General features: G+C 46.2%; 2 protein-coding genes and 1 long non-coding RNA gene across 6 annotated transcripts in view; 1 reads left to right on the forward strand and 2 right to left on the reverse strand.

Annotated features, from left to right (window-relative positions):
- The window catches only part of TNRC18 (trinucleotide repeat containing 18), a 92,164-nt gene extending 91,217 nt beyond the window's left edge, over positions 1-947 (reverse strand). For both annotated transcript variants that reach the window (XM_075010896.1, XM_075010895.1), the window contains exon 1: positions 729-947. In XM_075010896.1, coding sequence (XP_074866997.1) covers positions 729-939 — 211 coding nt within the window. In that variant the 5' untranslated portion in view covers positions 940-947. The remainder of the gene's footprint in view (positions 1-728) is intronic.
- Positions 948-3,180: 2,233 nt separating this feature from the next.
- Positions 3,181-21,846, reverse strand: part of FBXL18 (F-box and leucine rich repeat protein 18) — a 144,087-nt gene continuing 125,421 nt past the window's right edge. Inside the window, exon 5 of the mRNA XM_075010898.1 lies at positions 3,181-3,414. Coding sequence (XP_074866999.1) covers positions 3,189-3,414 — 226 coding nt within the window. The 3' untranslated portion in view covers positions 3,181-3,188. The remainder of the gene's footprint in view (positions 3,415-21,846) is intronic.
- Positions 5,377-21,846, forward strand: part of LOC142021752 (uncharacterized) — a 38,674-nt gene continuing 22,204 nt past the window's right edge. For 2 of the 3 annotated variants that reach the window (XR_012647769.1, XR_012647770.1), the window contains exons 1-2: positions 5,377-5,526; positions 5,703-5,944. This is a non-coding gene — a long non-coding RNA (uncharacterized LOC142021752). Of the gene's footprint in view, positions 5,527-5,702; positions 5,945-8,805; positions 8,917-12,552; positions 12,887-21,846 lie in introns of those variants that run through there. The other variant, XR_012647768.1, reaches the window with a different exon arrangement.

Below are 21,846 nucleotides of genomic sequence, written 5' to 3' on the forward strand. Positions count from 1 at the left end.
CTCTTAACCCAAACAGATATCAGCAAAACAAAGCGGGTTCCACTAGGTAACAGCCCTGCTTAGAAACAGAGGGTGGAACCGCCCCTCATCTGGCCACCTCTTGGCGTTCAGCTGAAAAGCCCTTTTTGAACTAGACTCCTGCTCCCTGAAACCACCAGCTCCCCGCCCAGCAAACCCCAGGACCCTCTGGCCAACAGCTCCTGAAATTAACCTTCAGCCTGGTCAGGCAGGAGATGGAACGGGGATGCTAGAAAACATGAGGCATGATTAGGGGAGGGGGGTACCCTATAGCTGGACCGTCAAAAGGGTAATGGGGGGGGCGGGAAAATCCGGACTAGGAAGGAGAGAGATTTCTCCCCGTCCTAGTTCTGTACAAACAGCTTATGGGGGGGATCTAATGGAACAAGTAACAAATAAAATATCCAAGGAGGTGGGCGCCTGGAAACCGGGGGGGGGGGGCACTTGTCGGTGTCTGGGGGTTTGTAGGAGGAGGAATCTCTGAGCGAAGCTGGTGGGAGAGCAGCCAGGGCAAGCGTGGGGCGCGCTGCAGGCCAGTTTCTTGGGAGGGGGGAAGAAAATAAAAAGCCACCCCCCGGGTCCCGCTTCCTCCTCGGGAAAAGAAAGGGCCTGAGTCGCTTTCGTTCAGCCCCGGGGCAGCCGCAGAGCCCCGGCTCCCCCGCGCTCTGCAAGCCGGGCCACCGAAACCACCCGCCGCCCAAGCGCCTTACCCGGGTGGGAATGGAGGTTGATGCCCGAGGCGAGGTATTTGCCCGGTGCCAGAGGGGCCGGCAGCCCCGCAGCCAAGTGTCCGGCGGATGGAGCGATGCGCCCGGCTGCGCCGGCAGGTCCGACTCGGTGACTCTCCATGGCCAAGCCGGACAGCAGAGGAGGGGGAACGTGGACAGATCGGGGCAGCCCAAAATCTCTGCCATCCATCATCCGCTCGCGGGCTTCGAGTTGACTTGAGCTCCCCCCCTCCCCCCCGGGTTCAGACGGTTTTTAAAACGAAGGTGCGAACGCGCCCCATGGCGCGGCGGGTACCTGGGCTCCTGGCGCGGCGAGGGCCCTGCAGGGGAGAGAGACACAGACGCAGGGGGGTGAATTCACCGTCGCAGCCAAACCTCACCCGCCCCCCTAGCCACGCCGCTTGCGAACGGGGTTTGTACGGCAAGTCAACCCCGAAGGTGCGTTGCTTCCCCCCAGCCCCCCTTAAGGGGGAAAAGCAGAGGGGGGTGCTCGATGGGGAGCCCCGGTATTGTTTGGGGGAAGTTGGTATTTGCATTGCAATCCCAACAGCCGGAGAATTCGGGGCAATTAAAAGATCTTTCTCCCCCCCCCCCCCCGCCGCTCCTCTAACCCTGTTAAATCCCCCCCCCCCAAAAAAAAAATCGGGTTAAAATTATTTTTGACAAACCCTAAAAGCCCAGCTCGGGCGTTCCAGACGCCCCACGAACCTGGTTAAAACCACCCCCCGCGGTGGGCACGATTCTGTACAATCACCAACTTTAGGGTATCAAACCGCAAAACCTCCCCCCAACCCTTCCCGGGGAACAAAATCCCCCGCCCCACGTTTTCTCGGTCAGCTTAGCCCGAAAATATTTCATGTTTAACTTTCCAGCGGGGAGAGGCAGCTGGAGGGCTTCCAAAGGGGTTATTATTTTGCTTTTAATTGCGCGTTGCTTAATCCGCTCCAAAGAGCTTTTGGGTGGAAGTGGATTTCTTGCTGAACACCAAACAAAAAAAATCTTGCAGTTGTAATTCTGAGATTACCTAGAAGCCGGAGCGCAGTTTGGCAGCCTTAGGAGAAACAGTATTACCCTCGGTTTCATTTTCAGCGATAAAGCGGGTGGAATACGGGCTACTCGGGAACACGCTCACCTACTTTCTAAACCGAGGCTGGTCTGCCAATGAAATTAGGGGAAAAATTACTCTTCCACACTACACAAAACATGACCCCTTGGAGCAGCCTCTTGCGCTGCGTAAAAATACGCAAAAGATTTCAGTGCAAATGTTCATTTTTCTACAGTTTGCTGAGCGAAAACGGGCGGGAGAAGGAAGCAGAATACTTTAAATCTGCCCCCCCCCAAAAAAAAATATGTATTTGCAGTGATATGAAGCTAGTCCCCGCCGTTGTGTATGTTCTGTTGTTTTAAAATGCAACCAAGCTGCCTGAGATCCTGGGCTCCAGAGCCAGGGAAGAATTCCATGTTTTCGCTCGAGACCCGGAATTATCTGAAATGAACTGAAATGATTTCCACCCCTCTTTAATCGACACACAGTTTTTTTAAAGGATGAAATCCACGCTGCAGAAAAGCCACTGAATGCGAGTTTTCTTATCAGTTTGACTCTTATTCTACACTGGGTTTAGTTACACGTATTCCACCCGCTTTATTAAACAGCGTGTCTTCCCCTACTCTGGTTACCAGGGGAAACATTTACTTAAAAATACAACACTGGCCAGCCTTCACTCCGTACTTTCCATTTAAACCGGGGGTGTTCCCGCATTTTTTTAAAAAAAGCCCACCTCTGTTTTGTTTAGTTTACAGTTAAATGAAATCACAAGATGACCAAAGGGACAAGTGTACCCGACCCTTCGGATTTTAGCTTTCTGGAGGGGGTGGGTGTGTTGATTTATCTGCCTCCGTTCAAATGTTTCCATTTCAAAACCCCCTTACTTTTCCCTTCCTCTTGAACGAAGTTAAAATGGCTGCATTCCTGCTTTTAATTAAAAACAGCGCATAAGCATAACATGTCTCTCTTACCTCCTTCCCAAGCCTGGATCAGCCAAGAAGTCGGGGCGGCGGGGGGAGGGAGTCGCTTTGCAAACCTTATTTTTATTTTGCTTCTTCTCCCTCTCTGGTATGTGTGTTGGGGGGTGGAAAAAGGAGGGGGGCTTTGAAGGAATGAAATTGGGGTGCACTCAAAACCAACTAGGTTTTCGGAGGATCCTCCAGCAAAGCCAGCCGCCCAAAAAATTGCAAACCAAAACTACTTAACTTGCAGCGAAAAGAAATGGGGAGATTTCTACCTTTCCAGCCCTGAAGAATCCGCTTGTCTTCTCTAAGGAACTCTCTTCTTTGGCATTCTTTCCCGCTTGGCTGGGGCTCGCCTCTCGTCTCAGAAACTAGATCCAAGCTGGAACAGCACTTTTTGCCCGTCTCGCCTTTTTTTGGTATACAAATGTTCTTTTAGTCCATAAGTCGGCCTCCCCCTCTCCACCACCCTGAAAGAAAAAGCAGCGCAGGCACCGATCTCTCGGCTTTCCTTGAAAATCCAGGTTTCCTGCTCCAGAGGGCTCTGCTTTTTAATAAAATCCAGGTAGCGCTGGCTGAGAGAATGCCGAATCTCCATATACAGCCCGGGATTGGAAAAGGTACATTACACAAACCCCCTTTCAAGTTCCTCTCTCTGGATCTTTAAAAAAAAAAACGAAGGGGGGGGGGGGAAAAAAACCTCTTTAGCAATGAAACAAGCATTGTTCCTCCCGTTCCACCCCTCTCCAAGCGAGCCAGCCAAAATTTCATAGTAAGTCTCCCATTGGCTGCTCGCCCTGCCACTCACCTCCATGTAAACACTTTGGCCCTCAGCCATTCCTATAAAACCAATTATGGACCAAGGACTCGACCGGTTTCTAGGCTCCCCTGCCAGGGCTGAATGATCAAAACGGGTGGTGAGAATTTTCAGCGGCCGTTTCAAGGCTACCCCGCCTCCCCTCCCTCTCCCCAGTCTGCGCTGAGCGATCAAAATAGAAGGTGGTTGTAAATGCAGTTCGGTGCTTTTCCTTTCTCTCTGTTTAGCGAAAATGCTGCATTTAGTGAAAGTTCTCCATTTCCAGGGAACAGGGCGATTCTGTCGGAAAAGGTCGCAGCACCCAGGACAAACACGGCGGTTTTTTTCTCTGCAGTGGGGCCTTTTCTCCCATCTGGTGGGAAAAAGTTCCCAGCTTCGTTTTTTCATGGGAAAAAAACAACAACAACCCCCCCTCCCTTTAGAGCAGGAATTTTATGATAATTTCACTCAGCGCTTGGACTGATTCCCGGAGAGGCTGGGAAGAGAGGGGACAGATCAGGCGCTGGGGGGGGAAGACACGAAAGGATCCGTCACTCGACCTGCATCTTTAATATTTTCGAGAGGCTGTCGCCCGCCAGTGAGTGTGTGCCTAACCTTTCCAACAGAGGTTCCCATAGAAACATGTGATAGGTGATAAGAGCAAACGGCAGCCCTCTTGGTTAAAATAATCCCAGAATAAATGCACGCTGGAAGAGAGTAAATAGTCCCTTTATGGAGCTCCTTTAAAGGCAAACAACCCCCCGTCCCTTCCCCTTACAGAGGCAAAAATCTGAGCTGAAAACACGATTAAGGAGCAAGGATCTGTAGGCAAAAAATCCCCACGGACATTTCATTTCATTTGCATTTCCCTGCCGGGCTCCAGCGAGACCCCGTTCCCTTCCTCTCGTTTAATAGACACTCTTGGCTCGGTTTTCTTTCCCCCCACGTTGTGTTAAGTTGCAAAGACAATATTCCTTCCCTTCCCTCCCCCATGCGAGAGCTGCTTAGCTGGGAGAAACCCAGCGCTGAGCAGGGAACTGGTGTGCTACAAAAGCTGCCCTCCCTGGAGGAGTAAAGGAGGGTGGGAGACGAGAAACCAAACGACTTTGTGTTCCGCGATCACAGTGCATAATCCCTTTTCACGCTGCGTTGCTAGTCTGGGGCTGTTTCCCCCGCCTAGGAAGATGGACGTACCGTGTGTGGCTCAGAGAGAAAAGGGGAAAGAGCCCCGTGTAAACCGAAACCCTATTTCAAAATGCAGGAGCCTTCCTCGGGGGGAGTCTAAACTCCTCTAAACAGCCAGCCCTGCCTGCGCGCAAGCCTGCAGCTCGCTTTCCGATTCCGCGATGGTTAACCAAGGCTGCAGCTTCGGCAGAAAACAGCTTTGTTTTGTTACCCTTCTGTACGGTCTGGGGTTTGTTTATTCAATTAAAAAAAGAGAGCGAGAGAGAGAGAGAGAGCTTTAGGTTGCAGCTTTTAAATCCTCTTCTCTCCGAACCAAACAGTCCTGGAAATAGCCAGACAGTTAGAAACACTTATTTCCCTTCCAAGTTGGGTACTTAAACGGGGTGGGGGAAATCGAATTGAATTCCAGTATAAATTAAAACAAAAAACAAAAAAAACTCGAGCCCTGTAGGATAGTTTCAAGTTGCCCACAGCCAAGCCGTACTGGCTGGTTTCTAGGCTGCCCTCGTTTGGAATTAGAAGAGCCGGGAGAGAAGCAAGGGAAGGCGAGGAAGGGGGAGGGGAGGGACCCAAAACCGAAAAGAGTCACGAGCCGCGGGGGGCGGGGGGGGGATGCAATTCTGTCCGCGCAAGCAAAGAAGAGCTCGTCTAAGTATCACCCCGGCGTCTCGTGAAGCCACCGCGCAAGGCAAAGATGGCAATTTCAGCAGGACTCCTCGCCAGTGGATGGATGCATCCGAAATTAGCCAAAGGCGCAACAAGAAGGCGGGGGGGGAAGAGGACGAGCTAGTGGTGAGAGAGGCCTGGTGGGAGGAGGAGGGGGGAGAGGAGCGACTGCAAAGCAAATTAATGCAAGCCCATGGCTCATGGCTGCCTGCGCAGAATGCTGAGCGGGTGTGAATGATCACTGGAGCAGCAATGAGTGACAGCTTTCCTCTGAGTTTACGCTGTTTTTTTTTTTTTTAAAGAAAAAAAATAGCGCTTTATTCCTGGAAAAACTCGCAAACCCTAACTGCGCTGGCCCTTGTCTTTGGACGCCTCCTCTCCTGGATTCGGAAGGGTTCGGTTTTGTTCTCCTTTCGAAGAGCAAAGGGACAAAAACAAATTTAAAAAAAAAAACTGGCTTTTATGTGGCTTTAAAAGCCACTTGTATAGACGGTTAATGTTTTCACACCCGGATTCTACACGACGCGGTAATTGTGATGGTGGGGTACGTATGCCATAAATCATTTAGTTCCTAATAAAAAATGCTGCCTGTTTGTCCTTCGTTTGCCAATGGCGCTTGCCTTTTGCGAGTGTGTTTCTCATCAGTGGAGAAGGGAATCTGCATTTCATTAGAGCTGAAATTTCTGTTGATGAAAACCCCCCCCTTTTGTCAACCACCCAAACCCCCAAAAGCTTTAAGTTGGAAAAAATGTACTAGGTCAGCTCTCAATGCAAGCAGGAGCTCGGAGCTATTTTTAATAGCGTTTTATGTAAGCCCAGGGTTACCTAGACGAGCTTTTCGAGAGTTTATGGAGGAAGAAATGCCAAGCAAATCCCGTAACACTGGGCTGCCTTCCGCTGTACACAATACTGGGTTATTTTTTCCTGCCCCCTCGGAAAAAAAGATTAAATAATCTCTCGCTCCACATCGCCAACTGCAGTTTTATTCTGTAGCAAATATTTAATTGCCTTGATCTTTGCCACTGATAACAAAATCGTAGATTTTGTTTTTTTCCTTTCCACCCTCCCCTTTGGTGCAGGCTGGGAGCCATTTTGTAGGCTGGGTGGAGTTGCAAGGGGGGAAAAGGGTATTTCTTAAAAAGCCTGGGAGGGTTGCCTGCGAAACTCCCCCCATATATATATATATATATATATATATATATATATATATATGTATGTATGAACCCGTGTGCAATCAGCCGCAGGCCAGGCTCCCCAGACACCCGCCCCCTCCTCCAAAGCTGCGTTTGGAGAACGCTGCGGACTTCCGCGCGGAGAAAAATTCTCACCCGCGTGGTTTTCCGAGGGGCCTTTTGTTTTCTTCTCCTGACTGCTGCGCCTCTCACTGTTTGGTTTTTTTCCCCTGCTCGGATTGCTAAGCCCGAGACTCCCGAAATCCATTTTTGAGTCAGGCAGAAGAGGCCATTTTCTCTGCCCTGGCGTTTCCTTTGAAACTAGCCTGTGTTTTCCCTACTTTAAGCTCTGTCACCCACCGCACCACCCCTGTACCCCCTTCTCGGGGTTGAGTTATGTTCGTTAACTTTTTTTCCCCCTTGAAACGAGCGTGTAGAGATTTAACCCAGCAGAGCTCGCCAACTCCATTTCTCCTCGCCTAACAACAGTCGCAGACACTTCCCTCTGCCAAAGGCATAGGGGCTCTTCAAGCCAGCCAACCTGATCCCTATTTGTATTTGCAAAATATGTTGAACTGAATTAAACCACATTAGGGATTTTCCCGCCCCCCTCTTCATTGTTTTAGCGGGCGTTAATTAGATTAGACTTTCTTTTGTTTTCTTGTTTGTTCTATTCGGTTGGAATCTTGGCGGCTTTGTACAATAAACACAATTATTCCCAGCTGGGTTGACAAAATCGCCCCCCGCCCCCCCTTATCAAAGGACACTCCAACCTTGAAGCTGTTTTCCCACAAAAGCCAAACCTCCTTTGTCTTCCTTTCCCTCTCCAGATCCTGGGGTATGATACGGATCTTTAAGTGCCTCTTTGGAGCTATTTTAAATCAGCTTTTATGAAATAATTCCTAGCAGACACCTAATCGCTTACTCCAGGTGTAAATACAAATTAGGCGACCCGCGCTGGTCTTAATGTTACTACCTTTTGTAGTTCAGTTATGGGTAGGCGAGCGTGTATAGTGAGTGTATATTTAAATACCGACTCCACACTGTGTTCTATTCACCATAGAACACGAGTAGTTTGTTTCAGCTGGGAAAGAACCCCTGCCCCTTGCTTTTTCTAAACAGTGGTTTATATATTGCGCTTTAAAAAAAAAAAAAGAGAGAGGTACTTACTAGTAACAGGCCAGCCCAGCTTTTCAGAAACTTGTTTTCTTTTTGATCGTTTTAGAACTATTTAGTTTTGTTTTAAAAATTTTTAGTGATTCATGGTAATAAAAAAGCCTTTGAAATCTGCAACTAGTTGTCCTCTGTAGAGACGTTACAGTGTATAAAACACTTCTAAGCGAAACACTCGGCTCTAGCTTTTTTAAAAAAATGATAAAGCTTTCATCTAGAAGATCAAAGTCTCCCACTCCTCCTGGGTTTTTGCTTGTAAGGTTGAGAATTTGAACCCGGACGCTAGTTACAATGATTTTAGGCTTATTCGTATAGAACCCTTTTCCCCTACTGTGATCCTGGTCATTTGCTAAAGGTTAATTTTTTTTTCTTTGTTTCCTTGTGAAATCTGATGCTGATTTTTTTTTTTTTTTTTTAAATGAGTTGGGTTCATTTTGTTCAGTGCCTTGGGTTGAAATTTATTCTTCGGGGGAGCTAATTAACTGGGACCTGGATGGGGTTTGCTATAAAGACTGGTTGGCATATGAATCAGGGGAACTCATTTTTCCCTGACCTCCACAAGTGAAGCCTTCAGTGAAACAATATAACCCAGAAAAAAAAAAAAACCCACCTTCTGTTTCTAGCAACTCTGCCATTCCTGAGCCAAATTTAGCTTGGCTAGTAAGCAGATCCAAGCAGTAAATACTTGCAGATAGAATAATTTCATTGTAGAGTTTTGCCTAGCATCAGGATATATATAGATATGTATAAAAGATAATAGTCTCAGAGGGGTAGTGAAGTTAGTCTGTAGCTTCCCAAAAAAAAAGCAGTCCTGTAGCACCTTAAAGACTAATCAATCAGTTTGTTAGTTTTTAAGGTGCAACAAGACTTCTGGCTATGTTGAGCAATTCCCTTGTTCTGAACTGCCTTTTTGCCATCCAGTGTCTCGCTAGCTTGTGAACACAGTTCTGCATTTGGCCTGGAAAAGAATGAAATGAGTGCTCTGAAATTTCCAGCCATAAATCTTCTGTTTGCTAAATGGGGCTCGTTCTCTCTTCTCCTCCCTCCCATGAAAGCATAGCAGGAGGGCCTCTGAAGGGTTACCCTGACCCCAGGACTGTTTGAGATCTCCCTTCCCCACTTCTCCAGCCTGGTTGACTTCCAATCAGCCCCCCAAGTTGCAGCAGAGCAGGTGAGCACACGGGTTCTGGAGATAAGGCAACACTGCATGTCTGAGCTCTGACAGGATGAGTTGGATTTGCCAAGGGAGCAGTTGTTCACAACTATTTCTCTCGTTTACCCCGGCAGGCATTAGCAGGACACATGACAGATCGGTCCCTGGGAGGAAGAAAATACATGTGGGATGGGGTGGGGGAAGTAACTTTTACCTGCCACATGATTTCTTAAGTGTAGGGGGGCTGGGATGGCACATGCAACAATTGCGACACAGTTTATTATCTGTTTACATGGGAATCTGTGCATGCATAAATACACTCCCCCCCACACACACACTTCCTATGTGTTTGCTGCTCTGCTGGATCACTAATAGTTACAGGAGTCAGTTGTGCGCCAGGGCGGTAAAAATGGATCAGCGATAGCTGCCCCGTGTCTGATTGGAAATTCCACAGTGTGTCCGGGAAGCCTCTCTGGCCCCAGCTGTCTACGGAAGACAGCGTGGCAGGATCAGAAGACATAGAGATGTGTGTTTAGACAGAGGCTTCACACGGGTTTCATTATCGTGCAGGGATGCTGCAGAAGGGCCAGGTGCTTCCATGGCACCTCTTGAGGGCTTGGCACACACCTTCCCTGCACATTTGGAAATCAAGGCACCATCCTCCCTGGGAAGCCAGCTGCCCTCTCCGTGGGCTGTGGGAATGGCTGCTGGGCTCTGAGTGCGGTACTGTGTCTCAGACAATACCAGCGGGGTCATTAACTTACAAGTTTTAGAAAACTTACTTGGCAGGCCTCCCCTCATTAACTGTCCCAGGACTGAGGTTTAAACAGGGCCAAGAACGCCGCCCTTAGCAGAGTTATAAGGACAGCTATTTCAAGATAATACCTCCTTTTTAAAGCTAACCTTCCTTTGCCCCATCCCTGCTATCTCTGTTCACCTCCTTTCCCCATCCATATCCTCCAGTCGTCGGACTGCTCTGCCTTTGGCTGGGAACTGAACGTCCCCCTTGCATCTGCTGCCATCCCATATATATATATTTATCTAGCAAAAAGTCCCTCTTTTTCTCACCAGGTATCTGCCGTCACTTTTCCAGAGGTGCCAGCTGCTGGGCATGCATTTCACAATGCATTTTGAACATGCTCACTACACATTTGCAGGCCGTTTTGAACTGTCAAGCTGTATTTCTAGAGTAGAGCCAGGGACTTTATTTATAAAAGCAGAGACAAATATAGGGGGTGCCTAGTGCCCCACCCCCATGCTAAAGCTATTCTTTGATAGTCATTCAAGAATGATTATTCCTGAAAATCAGAACCGAGTTGCTCAAGTATCAGGCTGTGGAGAGCAGGGGGATGAGCTGGCCCTGGGCTGCCCTCATGCCGCAGTTGACTGCAGAATTTATAAACAAACTTTACAAAATGGCAACAAGAAGCCTAAGAGGCGTGGAAAGTACAGACCAGTGGAGAGAGGAAGCAGAACGGTGGCTTTCAGAAAGCAATTACCTGAAACTGCAGCAGGAAGGGCAGCGTTTTACCTTTGAGAGGGGAAGAAGGGGAGTGCCCGCCCTGCTCAAGGCAAGAAAGACCCCAGCTGGGGAATTAAAATCTAACTCTCCTCCCCTTGTAGAAATTAATACAGCCCAGCGATTGCTCCTTCCAACAACAAATAATCCCACCAGGTGAAATAAAGCTGCAAAGTGGATGCTGATTCGATAAGGAAAGGAGGATGTTAAAGCCCATCCGGAAGTGTATTAATAGGTGTCATTTGGGAGATGAGTATCAGAGGGGGAGCCGTGTTCGTCTGCATCTGCGAAAACAACAGAGTCCTGTGGCACCTTAAATGCTTCATTTTTGCTCATAAAAGCTTATGCCCAAATAAATCTGTTAGTTTTTAAGGTGTCATTTGGGAACCGGGAGATGTGTCCTTACTGCTGATCACCTTAGGACTTCTTTCACGGGGCAATGCCAACACAGCTGGCTTTCACTGCAGCACAGTATTTAAATCCTAGTCAAGCTCACTTCACCCCCCAACTCACACACACACACCCCGATTCCTGACCCCACCTCACCCCCAGCACACACGTCTCCCATTCTAGGAGAGGCCACTTCTTAATTTGTAAGACGAAACCTGCAAAATGCCTTGCTGACAAAATTTATAGCAAAACTTTAAATGCATGCCAGTGAGGCGGGGGTGGGTGTGCAGGCTGTTAACTAGGCACTTTGGAAATCTGTCGGGTTTATGTCTTTTTAATAGGAAAGCATTCCCGCTATATTAAGATTAATGGCAAAAGGCCCTTTTTTTGTTCATAAATACGAGCTGATTAAACCCAGTGTCTCTTCCCTCTTGGCCTTGCTTGGCCACCGCAAGGGCAGACAAGCTGTACGTATAAGGAAAAGCTGGCGGTGATCACAGAGGGAAAGGGAGCAAGAGCAGGCTGGAAAAATAAATCAAAAGAATATGAAGAAATCCTAAAATAATAATTAAAACAAATCATTCAAGGCAATGGGAACCTCACAGAACAGGAAGATAATTCTCCTTTAGGAGGCCTTCCTGATCAATTAGAATAAAAGGAAAGAGGGTAGCTTGAAAGAGGCCAGTGTCATATTTAAAAGTCCCTCTAGACTCTTAATTCAAGGTACAACAATGCCTCAGTTAAGCAATGTTATTCCAGTTTCAGCTGCAGCACCCATGTCAGCACAAGGGCCTATTTATGGAAGCCTTTTGGCAGGCTTTGAGGTGCATTGATGCTCTTCAGAGCTTAAAAAAGTTGCTTTTAAAAATGTTGGATTATGGCTTAGATCAACCCGTTCCAGGGTCCTTCATCAACATCTAACTAGTCAATCAAAATGGTCAGTTTGCACACTTGATTGTGCTTTAAATATATGCTTTGAAATATCCGCCCCTCCCCCCTGACAGGTGTTCCCTTGTGCACCTAGACAAATAACTTTTCCTGTTTGTAAATCATGTGTATGTTAGTTTAAATCCTATCCTGCCAAACTAATTTTTAATGGCTTTAGTTAGAATGCTTTAAAATAGATTTTTTTCCTCATTAAAATCGGTTAAATCAGTTTTACTTTTAGTGATGCTTACTATACAAAGAACAATATGGCATGTGGGATGGAACTTGGCAGTGCTGGCTTGAAATAGGAATAACAACCCAAAGAAAAGTTGTTCCAATACCACCGTATAATGTTTAGACACACCTTCATCCACGCCTAGGGTTCTTTACCATTATCTCAGAGTTCATTCTGGCTGAGATGTGAGAATTTGCCAGTTGAGACATGTACCATGGGAGGGAACAATTTATGCCATTCTTCCTCAGTGGTGAAAAAGGTCAGCAGTGAGCTCACCAATCCAGGTGTCTTTTTACAGGTACTCTTGTTTACATAGAAAGAGAGAGAATAAAGGGCACTTTCATAGGCAGATACGGTTGTAGTTTTATTGAAAGTTGCTGAGGCCATAATCCATGGTCGCACAATCTCTGCCAGATAAAGTGTCAGCCTTCTACTGAGCACACTTTTGGTGTATGTCAGGGTTAATCTTCACATCTGTAATCCCAACTATATATACACTGGATATCAAGTTTAAAAACTACCCTGACAATCACAAAACTTTCCAATGAACTCATGCAGCAAAATGGTTTAACTTTCCCTCTAGACTCTTAATTCAGGGTGAACTCTTCACAAAGTGAATGCTCCACATCTGACCTCTCAGTCCTCGTGCTCCAGAGAAGCTGGGCAACACCTTCAAAGGGCAAGCCTGGGATCTTAAATTCATAATTATGCTGGCTAGACACTAAAGCTCATGGATGTAAAGACACTGGCGTTCCGGCTTATTACAACAATGCGTAAGCCACTAGCCCCCCTCTTTTGTCCAATGAATGCAGAGGCGTTAATGACTCACTTCACCTTGAATGGTCTTGGTACAGTATGTAACTACATATGCTACACAGTCTGTTCCACCTTGTAATTTGTAGTGAGGCTCTAGTCACCTTTCCCAGACCTGAAGAGAGTTGTGTAAGCTTGACTGCTGGTCTCTTTCACCTACAAAAGTTGGTCCAATAAAAGATATTAGCTCGTACACCTTGGCCCAGTCATTTAGGTCTCCCCGTAGTTTCTGCTCTGTTCTGTGGGTGTGTGATTGAACACTTTTGAAGATACACTGCCAGGCCTGCCAACGGTGGGGACAAAGTGGACAACTGCCTGCTGAAGCCCAGCTATACAAAAGGCCACAGGGCCCCTATGCTGCTGCTACTGCAGCAACAGCAGCACTTGGAGCCTTGGACCCTTTAAATCACTGCTGGAGTGCCCCACAGCACGCTTCAGGTGACTTTCGAAGACTGATGGGGGAGCTGGTATGACACTCAATTGATGGCTAGCTGCCCAAGCCCCGCCCCGTCTGTCCAAAGCCCCGCCTCTTCTGTCTGGTGTCCCACCTCTTCCAGGAGCATGGAGCTGCTCCCCCCACCATGCACACACACTCACCTTGCCCAATTCTGTCAGCCCCCCGTAGGTTGCTGATGTTTAGAATTTCCAGTTTGGGTTAAACATTTGAACTTAAATTTGGCATCATCTCCGAAACAATAGTGTATTGTTACACTGGAAGATAACACAGTGTAAAGCTGAAGGAGTAAAAAGCCTGTCATTGGGAAGCATCTCTTCCTACACAGTAGCCATCCGAGGCAGACTGTATATCTTATATTTGTTAGTTTCCAACCAAAAGTAAAATTTTCCCCCAATGTCAGAAAAAAATATGGATTATTAGCCAATTGTGAATTCCAAGACTCACATTACTGCTTGGAAGCTTAGGGTATTGACACAGCTCCTCTGCTTTTAAAACGAGGAGAATGCCATTATTCCTCTCACTGGGAAACATTTTCTTTTAGCAGAGAAATGTAAAACATTTTCTATTCAAATTTTCAGTCTCTCTAGAACTCAGGGTTATGATAGGGCTCAATATGATAGTTTAACACAATTGTATGTCCAAGGAAATGGGAATTCTCACTCCTGAATGGCAAGATTTTTATGTCATCACAGTGAAGTAGGTATTTTTCCTTGAACTGTCTGTCAGTTAAGCCAAGAGTATGTTCAGAAGGGGGAGGTTTCATGCGTGAGCAAGCTCACAATTCCTATATAAAGATACTGTATTATATAAAATATATTGCAATTGCTTTAATTTTTTCCCATCTCCAACCCCACAACAGCTGTGGGTATTTTAATATGCATGTAACACTGATTTTAAAATGGTCACAACTGCTCTTACCGTTTAGATGGTGGGGAACGTTAGCACAGCATGTCAAAGGAGATACTGAGAGCTGTGCCTGAGAGCTCATACAGCATTTACTCAGCAGGAAACACTGACAAAGAAGTTTAGAAGTTATCTGCATGGTGCTGTGTCTGTGCTCTGTCCTTCTTAAAATTCACCTCTCCTTTCTTGTACTGTTTAAATAAACCAACTGGAAAATCCAGATTTGCAACATCAGCCTGAGAAAGCAGAGTTCTTAAATTAAATACACACACGCACACAGTTTCTGACCAAGGTTACAACACACACACACACACACACACACACACAGAGTTTGTGACTGAGGTTACAATACACACACACACACACACACACACACAGAGTTTGTGACTGAGGTTACAATACACACACACACACACACTCTCACACACAGTTTCTGACCAAGGTTATATTCCAGCATGCACATTTTTACAGCAAATCAAAGATAATATTTCTCAAAATAAAGAGCTCTGTGGAATGCGTGGGGAAGTAAATAAATTCATGTTTACCTGAAAATGAACTCGCAGAAGCCTGATCAGTAACCTGGGGGCATTTGAATTTTGGTCCTTTAAAATACACACTCACTCACACTCCCGCTCACTCCATCCCTCACTCAGTTTGGCCCAGGCAGCCATGTAAACCCCAAGCTTAGAGCAAAAGCCTGAAAGCAAGGGTTAAACTAGAAAGGTCAGATGAACAGTTCACATATGGCCATAAATAATACATATTGGAAGTGCTTTGAGGAGTGCATGAACTGGAGTCACCAGTCCCAACATAATTTTGGGGCACGTGCTCTGTTTTGCTTTTGTTCCAGAGAGAAGCTCCAAGAAGGTGCAAAAGCAGATCAAAGCATACAGGCAGCCTCTAAACTGGGCTTCCGAACAGCCCGGTGTCTACCCTCTGATAAGCAGTAAGCCAGTTAGATAATATGAATATCACAGAACACTGGAACTGAAAGGGACCTCAAGAGGTCATCGAGTCCAGTCCCCTGTCCTCACGGCAGGACCAAGTACCAGCTGCACCATCCCTGATAGATGTCTATCTAACCTGCTCTTAAACGTCTCCAGCAATGGAGATTCCACAGCCTCCTTAGGCAATTTATTCCAGTGTTTAACCACCCCAATAGGAAGTTTTTCCTAATATCCAACCTAAAGGTCCTTTGCTGCGGTTCAAGTCCATTTCTTCCTGATCTATCCTCAGAGGCCAAGGAGAACAATTTTTCTCACTCCTTCTTGTAACACCCTTTTAGATACTTGTAAATCACTATGATATCCACTCTGTCTTCTCTTTTCTAAACTAAACAAGCCCAGATCTTTCAATCTTCCCTCATAGCTCATGTTCTCTAGACGTTTAACCATTCTTGTTGCTCTCTCTGGACATTCTCCAATTTCTCCACATCTTTCTTGAAATGTAGTGCCCAGAATTGGACGTAATACTCCATCTGAGGTCTAATCAGCACAGAGTAGAGCGGGAGAAGTGTCTCCTGTCTTGCTCACAACACTCAAAAATATTACTTAGCAAAGTCCCTGAAGCATCTTTGGCAGACAACCAAACTGGGGTGATTAGAGTTCAGTGTGATTGGGGAGCAAGGGGAACCTCAAGGTTCCAGCAGGAAACACCTTCATTCTGCCCCTGGGTTGTTATATGATCTGGTGTTGTTTACCCTCCACTGGGACAAACAGACAAATGTTACCTTCAATGCTATTACTACAGATAATAACCATTATGCTCTGTTGTGTTTGCAAGAGAAAGCCCACTGTGCCTCAGTTTCCCCATCTTAAAGCAGGAATAATACTGCGTACCTTCCCGGGAACACTGTGATTATTTATTTAATGCTTGTAAATGTATTTTGAAATCTCTTGAAGAAAGACATCATATCAGCAAAAAGTATTAATACCATAAAAAAACTTCAGCTTTTAATAGTGAAAAAACAAAGCATCTCTAGCTTTATTTGTAATAGAATCTGAATTTCCATCCTACTCTGTGTATTTCAAAGCCTGCTCACAGAATATAAATGTCCTAGCTCTGGGCTTGCCATGACAAGGTGTAATCAATAAATCATGCACCAGTGGAAGCTATTCTGAATGTCAAGTTTGATTTCTACATTTGGGTGTCTGGACTATGTAGGTGCCTTTCTAGCTCCTTAGCGCAACTTTAAGAGTTGTTCTACTGGGCTTGTAGAAGTCCCAAGAACATCAAATTCTGTATCTGCCAAAGGAAAAGAACAAGGGGCTCAGTAGAAACTTCTTGCTTGCGAAGAAACGTCCTAAGGGTTGAAGCAAGCATGCTATCCCAGCTTGAAAACCACATGTTAAATATTGGTCATGCCAGTTGACTGGTCTGAAAAAACACAGCCACTAATCGATTACTATGCATGTTTGTTGTGGCACATCCCAACTAGTTCAGTAATGAAAGGATGAGTTTTATTTCAAGAACAATCGTAAGCAAAGCAGATTATCTTCTGCTTCTTTCCAGGTCACTTGAGAATTAATTTCCATAGCCAGTCACCTTAGTTCAGATTTCGGTAGGTTTCCAACTAAATCCCTTAAACAGCTCATCTCTCTACATGCCAGATTTTAAAAGACAGGGAAGGATATTGGCAGCCAGCACAGATCTTTTTCTGGCTCTAGGTGGTCTGCTGCAGACGGATGATCTCCTGCTTCTATATTTATAGTTCCCTTTTACACACATTGCTCCAACATTGATTATTCTTCCTTGAACTTTTTGCTTTTTCCGGGACAACTGCTATCATGATGGGACTTCCTCCTCCCTCTCACTGCGTAGGCCAGAAAGCAGTTGAATCTGACTGATAATATCATGCCAAAGGGATGGAGGCAATACCTAACTCCCTTCTTGCATCTACAGAGTGCCTTAAGGAATAACCTCTCTGGAGGGCTGGTCCAGCCTCTCTCTACAACCAGTACTCCAAGACTGGGGTCAGTGACCTTTCCAAGGCAAACTGCAGAAATTTGAACTTTTGACCTCTGTATGGTCCAAGTGCTGGTGATACTTTTTAAAGTCACTGATAGTCCCACATACAACAGCTTCATTCATAAATAAATGAAGATGCAGAGTTTACCATTTAGGTGGGTCGTAGTGTCAGTTGGACTTTTGTTAATACACAGGCAATCCTTTGAGCAAGCTCCTGGCCGAATAGGAGAAGTGGGGCAGGGCTGAGCTGCCTTGAGTGCTGATGAAAATCAGCTTGCGTGCCACTCTTGGCACCTGTGTTGGGGGTTGCTAACCCCTGCCCGAGACCCTGGCTGTGGTAAATTTCAATGTTGATTACTGCAGATGAACACAGCCAATGGCCATATGCTATTTCTGGGGTATATCTCCAGTCCCCCCAAATGTAGTGGTAACCTGATGCCCAGTGCAGCCTCCCTAGTAACCCTGGAGAGACCCCGGGTAACTTTACCTAATCAAGGTTGTGCATTAACAGAGAGACCTGGCATTTCACAGATGTTTGGGGGAGAATCTCTGTTGTGGACAAGAGGGATTTGGGGTGAAAAAGAGTGCAAATGATCCGAGCTGGACAAAAGATACGTTACTTCAAACAAGATCTCTTGAAATACACAACCAAGCAGGCCTTTTGATTATTGATGATGCATTGCAGGAATGTTGCCATCACAAAGAGGGTACCACAACAGTAAAAATAGCTATTCAAAACTTTTCAAATAACTTATCTCCTGGCCACTCTTGCAAAACACATTTTCAGTGAGGGATGTGGTAGTTTCAGGTAGGGGCTCTTCCCCTTGTTTTGGATAACTGCTTATCTTCTGGGGATGCACTGTTCTCTGTGAGCTGTGGGCTTGCGCAGCCACTCAGGAGAGATTCAAATGCCGCCCAGCTGATCTGCAGAGGTTTTGTATGTCTCCTTGTGGTACGCCTTTGCACACGCCTCAGGTGCCTATAAAATTATTCCGCAGATGCATGGAAATCACAAAGAGAGGGAAAAGATCCAGGGGAACATTGCTGGGGAGAGGTGCTCCCAGGCTTCCAGGTCCCAATATGTGCAAGAGAGACCACCCTGAAATTTCAGTGACTGATCTATGCCTGGAAAGAGGAGAGCAAAATATGTGTACCTTGCAGCTGCTCATTGCAAGAAAGACTCTCACACAGTGACGCTTCATGTCATCCTTGCTCAAAGCTGCTTTTGAGTACTGAATTCTACTACTGAAGTTGTCACCATGGCTCTATAAGCAAACAAGCACGCCATCCATGGCCTTGAGTTTCTGCTGTTCTGCTGTTCTCTCTGTTTCCCCATGACAATGCTTTATTTTCCCTCTCTTTTCATAGAATATCCAGCTCATCTTGTTATCTCTGTTAGTCTTGTGTCACTTCAGTTAATCTGTTTGCACTGCCAGTCCAGCAGTCAGAGGGTGAAGAGGGTTGCAGCACTTGCCATACAATAAGAATAGTAACTACAGATTGCACTTCCTAAAACCAGCATTGTCTGGTGCTGCAACATCCCTTATACAGCAGGCCAACCCACGGGGGAGCAGTGGGACTGGGTCCAAAGACGACATCCCCTGGCAGCCACACGAGACCAGGCCATGGAGCCCCCGGGGGTGGTAAGCCGTATCTTCAGGGGGAGGGAGCTGTGGCCGGCCAGTGGGACTGGTCAGGGGCCAGGAGGCATTAACTTCCCCTGGTCTGGCAAAATCCTTCATTCAGGACCACTGAGGTCCCAAGAGTGCTGGACCAGGGAGGCGCAACCTGTAGTAATGCAATTCCATAAGTGGCACCGCATAGGAGAACATACAGCCAGCTGCCCCTGTTCACGGTACAATGCATCCCTTACTGATAGTGCATCTGCAGATCTACGAACTGGGACGGAAGGAGGGGACAGACTATGTTCAGAGGCTTTCCTTGAAATTCAGGAGAAATCCTCCAGGAAAATCAGGCGTAGTCTCCATTTTCATGGGCGTTTCCCTCGCTGCTGATCCTTCAAGGACGTATCTCTAGTTCCTTCTGCAACAACTTGTGCTGGCTTGCCAAAGGGCTCTTGCATTAAATGACAAGTGAGGGAGTCAATGGGAGAGCAAAAGAGGGAATAAACTATTTCGCTGTCTTCTTGAAGGTCTTTGGAGTTTGCAGGAAGATGCTCTGTTTCATCCTTTCCCACCCACCTGCCCCCTTTCCTAGCTTTTATTATTCTCCTGCATTTGCTTCTATGCAGGAACCAAAAGAAGAAAAAAGTATTTCCCATGCCTAATTCTTTGAAATTATTCTTTTGTTTTCATCTCTCCAACCCTTTTCCACGTATGTCTCAAAGTCTAAACACAAACTCAGAGAGAGAAAGTCCTATGGCTAGAGAGATCAGACTTGAAAGCTACCTTTTCTGGCCTTTCCTCTCCCTCAGGCGTATACATTTTCTTCCCAGAACAAAGTTAAAACTGGAGCCTCCATCCAATTGACTGCAACGTTTATGTCCCTATTTTTTTTAATAAAAACTGTGTCTCCGTGATGAACAGAGCAATCACCTAGGAACCGAGTTCAACCAAATGGATGTTTGTGGCCACCAGCTGCACAGATCACGATGAAATCCTGGATACCTGCACAGATTTGGGGTTTTTTTTTTCCCTTGTTTAATATTTCTTGTTTTAACTATTGGGAAGGGTCATCTAAAGCCTCATGCTTCAAGGCTTAAACCAATCTCTAGTTTGTAGGGGGCACATTTTCTGGGGGTTCTTGCCCCTCTCTCTACAGCATCTCCCACTAGCCACTGTACTCTTTGCAGGACTGGGGCAGGCAGTGGAGCCAGCAGCCATGGTGGGCCAGAGGGCTAGGTATATGAGGGGCTTGCTCCGTGCTTCTGGAAGGGGCAGAGCCTCAGGCAGAAGGGGCAGGGCCAAGGGCAGTCAGCCCTTAGCGCTGCTTGGACCACAGCATCGGCTTCCCCACAGCCCTCAGAAGCCGCATGGAGTGGTTGAGTGGTGCTCATGCAGCATTTGAGCCCCTTTTAAGCACTAGGTCCCTATGCAGGTACCTCTTCCCATCAGCGGGTCTGGGGATGGGCGGGTCTAGGTTGGGTTCCCAGTTTTGGTTGGATGTATTCCTGGATGTTTCCTTACCTGACATAATATCTATTTAATCTTTTAATTCTGGGAGACTTAATCCCTGAGGGTTGGCAACCATAGGACTAGGCCTGTCCCAAGCGAGAGGCCTGACTCCTCAATTGATGGGGAGGGACCCCTAAGCCCAGGTTGCAGTTGAGTAAGTGGGACAATTGAGGGAAAAACAGGAATGGGAGGGAGGTTGAACATTCAGAGGGGCATATGGCAGAGAACCCCAAACAGCATCCACTGCCCCTCAAAAGCATCCCAAAAGTCAGCGAACAATGCCTAGAGAAACTGCCCAGAGGTGTGACTGGGTAAGGGACTAGAGATAGGCCCCCTCTGTTGCAGAGCAACATTCCCATCCAGATTCCTCCTCTGGATATGATGGAGGGATGTCTTGGCACTGGCTCCTGTAGGAAACAGGTACTGGACTAGATCCATGGGTCTGATCCAGTCTGGCAGGGTTACATTTAATAGCATGATGTCCCTGTCAGGAGTTTATGTTTATCAGCTGGTGGTTTTCCCTTTCTGAGTGTTGGTGATTGCCATCTATATCATCAATCATTGTTACTGGTTGGCTTCCATCCAGACCCTTGCCTTTATAAACTATGATCCGAGTGGCAAGGTTTGATTAGCATAAACCACAAGGAGAGAGGTGTGGAGAATAGTTCAGCAAGCCATCTCCACTTGGCAATGCTTTTCAGACACCAGCATTTGCCTTTTAATTATTATTTCCTTAAAGACAAGGAAAGCCGTTCTTGACAAAAAGTCCCTTCTTGTAGTGAGCTGGAATTTGATGTCATAACAACTGTTTTTGTACCATGCCTCTTAGAAGAAAGAGCTCTGCGGGAGGAGGAAGGAAAGATTTAATTATAGAGCTGCATTGTGATTTTGCACACATAGCTGGCTGCTGTAATCAGGTTACAAGTGTATCTGATTTTCTGTTTTCTCTCTTTTTTTTCTTTTCTTCCTTTTTTTTGGTCCAAATTAGTTGTGTATGTTTGGGTGTCTCTGAGACAAGCTGTAATTTGGCTACTCTGAAGGAGATTTTGATCAAGTGAGCAACATTTCACAAAAAGAGACCCATATAGCCTTTTGCCCTAGAAATAAACCCACACGAGGATTATGCAGAAATCTGACAGTTGCATCCTGGGCTAAAAGGTTAGGGGGAGTGTGGCTTCCCCATCCTTCTTTTCTTCAGGAGGTAATTCACTGCAGTTTGCATGAGAAAAAAATGGGAAAATATTTCCTCCTTCATACACAACATTAGAAACCCAATTCCAGCACATCCATTTAGATTTTTCCCACAAATACCCAGGAGCGATTTTGAAGGTTAGAAATTTGATTTCCCTCTGTCCAGAACAGCGAAAATAATATTAAGAAGGGACTTAATATTATCCCCAGCCCATGTGAGCTACGCTAAACTTAGTTTCTGTATAACTTGTTAGGTTCATTTAGAAATCCGTTGTTGACCATTCAAACTCTTTTTTCCATTTCAAATAACAAGATTATTTCTCCAGAGGTGGGTAATAACCTGGAATTTGAACACAATAATGGAAATAAATTACTTATTTGGAACTAACAATGACAGCCTGATTCCAAAATT

The sequence above is a fragment of the Carettochelys insculpta genome, chromosome 16 (assembly GCF_033958435.1).
Source record: "Carettochelys insculpta isolate YL-2023 chromosome 16, ASM3395843v1, whole genome shotgun sequence".
NCBI lineage: Eukaryota > Metazoa > Chordata > Testudines > Carettochelyidae > Carettochelys > Carettochelys insculpta.